Source organism: Erpetoichthys calabaricus, chromosome 4 (genome assembly GCF_900747795.2).
Source record: "Erpetoichthys calabaricus chromosome 4, fErpCal1.3, whole genome shotgun sequence".
Taxonomy (NCBI): Eukaryota; Metazoa; Chordata; class Cladistia; order Polypteriformes; family Polypteridae; genus Erpetoichthys; species Erpetoichthys calabaricus.
In genome coordinates this window covers 43570283-43572958 of record NC_041397.2, presented here as the reverse complement: position 1 = coordinate 43572958, position 2676 = coordinate 43570283, and the positions used below count along the sequence as shown (strand labels likewise).

Here is a 2676-nt window from a genome sequence, read left to right as displayed (position 1 = left end):
CTATATTATGACTAAAAGCTTAGTTACCAAAAATATAAATGATACTAAAAAAGGGTCACATAACATAGGATTACTAAGAACAGGGAAAAATGAAGTTTTTATTAGAAATCTTAATCACGACGTGCAAAGTTTGCAACTCAGGCTAATTGCTTCTGGAAATACTTTATCTCACAAGAGACTTAATTATAGAAATCTTTTGAGTATACTTCTCATAATAAATCAACATACTCTACATGTGAAAAGAAAACACTTTCTGCATGAAGGTGTTTTTGAGCTGGACAAATAGCATGTTGGTGAGTACCAGAAAATCAAACAATATTGAAAATTTACATCAAACGAAAGACATTAGACAATAATCCAAGACAACATAAATATAAGTTAAAGTTCTACTGAATATATTCCTGCAGTCGTGAGTTAAATTGTATTAGTTAAGTTATATGTAAATCTCTCTGTCTCTCTTTATATATATATATATATATATATATATATATATATATATATATATATATATATAAAATGCTGTTTTTAATTTACAGAAAGTAAAGAAATGCCTACATACAACACTTCTTCAGCTACCCCTGACTTTTTTTTGATTGGATTTCCTGGATTGGAAGACTATCATCATTGGCTGTCCATCCCATTTACTATTATGTATCTTATAGCCATTTTAGGCAATGTAACTATTATATTAATTGTTAAACATGAGGAAAATTTACACATGCCTATGTATGTTTTCCTTTGTGTTCTGGCAGTAGTAGATTTGGGTTTAAGCACATCCGTATTACCTGAAATGTTAAATGTAATGTTGTTTAATATCCACGTTATTTCCTTTCAAGCCTGCTTTCTGCAAATGTTCCTTGTTGACTTTTTTTCTGGACTTGAATCATCTATTCTGGCAGTTATGGCTTATGACAGGTATGTTGCTATATACCGTCCATTACATTATACTTCACTGTTAACAGCTACATCAATTGTAAAAATTTTAACTGTTCTTCTTATAAGATGTCTCATTTTAACTGGAGTGATAGCAATCTTGGCATCAAAGTTACCTTACTGTTCACTCACTAATGTCAGTCATTGCTACTGTTACCACATTGCAGTGGCAAAACTGGCATGCACCGACATAACATTAAACAGTTCTTATGGGCTTTTTGTTGCCTTCCTGATAATTGGAACAGATTTAATTTTTATTGCATTCACTTACGTAAAAATTCTCAAAGCTGTCTTGAAGCTGGGCTCAAAGGCAGCCCAACACAAGGCATTTAATACATGCGGCTCTCATTTATTTATCATACTCTACTATTATTCAAGTTGCCTCTTTAGTTTTTTAACTAATAGATTTGGGCAGAATGTACCTCAGCACATTAAAATATTGTTGAGTGTTTTGTATCTTATAGTACCTCCTGCTTTAAATCCCATCATCTATGGACTGAGAACTAAGGAAATACGTGACGTTTTTCATAAATATTTATTTAGAACAAAAATTGAACCAATGGACAATTAAGCCAATTTCTTTCAATATGAAAGACAAACATGAGGTGAACTAATTAGGAAAAGTATATAAAAGACAATGAATCTTTAATTGTAATATATGTAATTAAGCAGGTTTATTTGTTAAAAATAATAATTTTATAAATGTATTATGTATTGTATAATTTTAACATAGTAGAGTACAATAAACTAGAATGACTGTTGCAGTAATTTTGACTACAGGTTATCAAAAGAATATACAGTTTATTATTTAAAGATGCAGCTTTGTGAATTGTTTTAAAATAATAAAGGCTTTTTTACTCTTGAAGTTGCAGTCATTGACTGGCAAAAACAAAAAATATAATAATATTGCCTTCTAACAGCATGAATGGACAAAATGAAAAATTGATAAGACTGAATTTTGATTTATTCTTTTTATATATTTTACAGTTTCTTTCTGTTGATTTACTGTATCATAAGCTGGAAGAATTATGAGAAACAATTTAGTTAAATGCTTCCGAAGCTTTAATTTTAATGTCTTGTCATTTTCTTTATTTAGAATAATTTGAGATTGTAGAGAATACTTCATGGAGTTGTCTTACTGTCATTTTGGAGTTTGTAATAAGAAAAAAAATTTCTTCTGTTCTCCTATGAATTTAGATATTGTAATACAAAGCTCTGTCTCTGTCTTGGAAAGCACAGCATTCAGTAAATTCATACATAAATTCAGACTTCCTCAGAACAGCTTTCAGCTCCTCCTTCAATACCTTAAATCAAACTTGCCTGAAATTTTCCAAATGTTGTTTTATATGACATCATTCCAAAAAGCATAAAATTCAAATAAGATTCTGAAGTTTAAAATGCTTTTAATATTATAAATTTTAGTTCTGTACAAGCTTCTCCTACTATCTATTAGAATTCTTTTAGATACTTCAGATAATTTCAGACGCTAGTTGACTCCAAGTCCATAAACAACAATGAAGCTATATTTGACTTTAATTATTCATTTTTTTACAGCATTCTTCACTGAGTAAAGGCTCTGAGTATGTACACAAATCCCCAGCTACAATCAATTATCATCAAACTGCTAAGCAGTGCAGTAAATTTACATATTTAAACAGAAGAGTTTCAATTTGATTAAAAACACATTATGATAACATAAAGCCCATTACCATTATAACTGATATTATAAAATGCTGAGCCCAT

General features: G+C 29.6%; 1 protein-coding gene across 1 annotated transcript; it reads left to right on the top strand.

The window, feature by feature from the left end:
* The first annotated feature begins 544 nt into the window (after positions 1–544).
* Positions 545–1504, top strand: LOC114651044 (olfactory receptor 52E4-like). The gene has a single exon (XM_028801000.2). It carries the CDS (start codon positions 548–550, stop codon positions 1502–1504), a length of 957 nt encoding a protein of 318 aa, XP_028656833.1. The 5' UTR covers positions 545–547.
* Positions 1505–2676: the final 1172 nt, after the last annotated feature.

Coding starts and splice junctions, on each gene's coding strand:
- LOC114651044 (XM_028801000.2), top strand. CDS start 548: ATGCCTACATACAACACTTCTTCAGCTACCCCTGACTTTTTTTTGATT.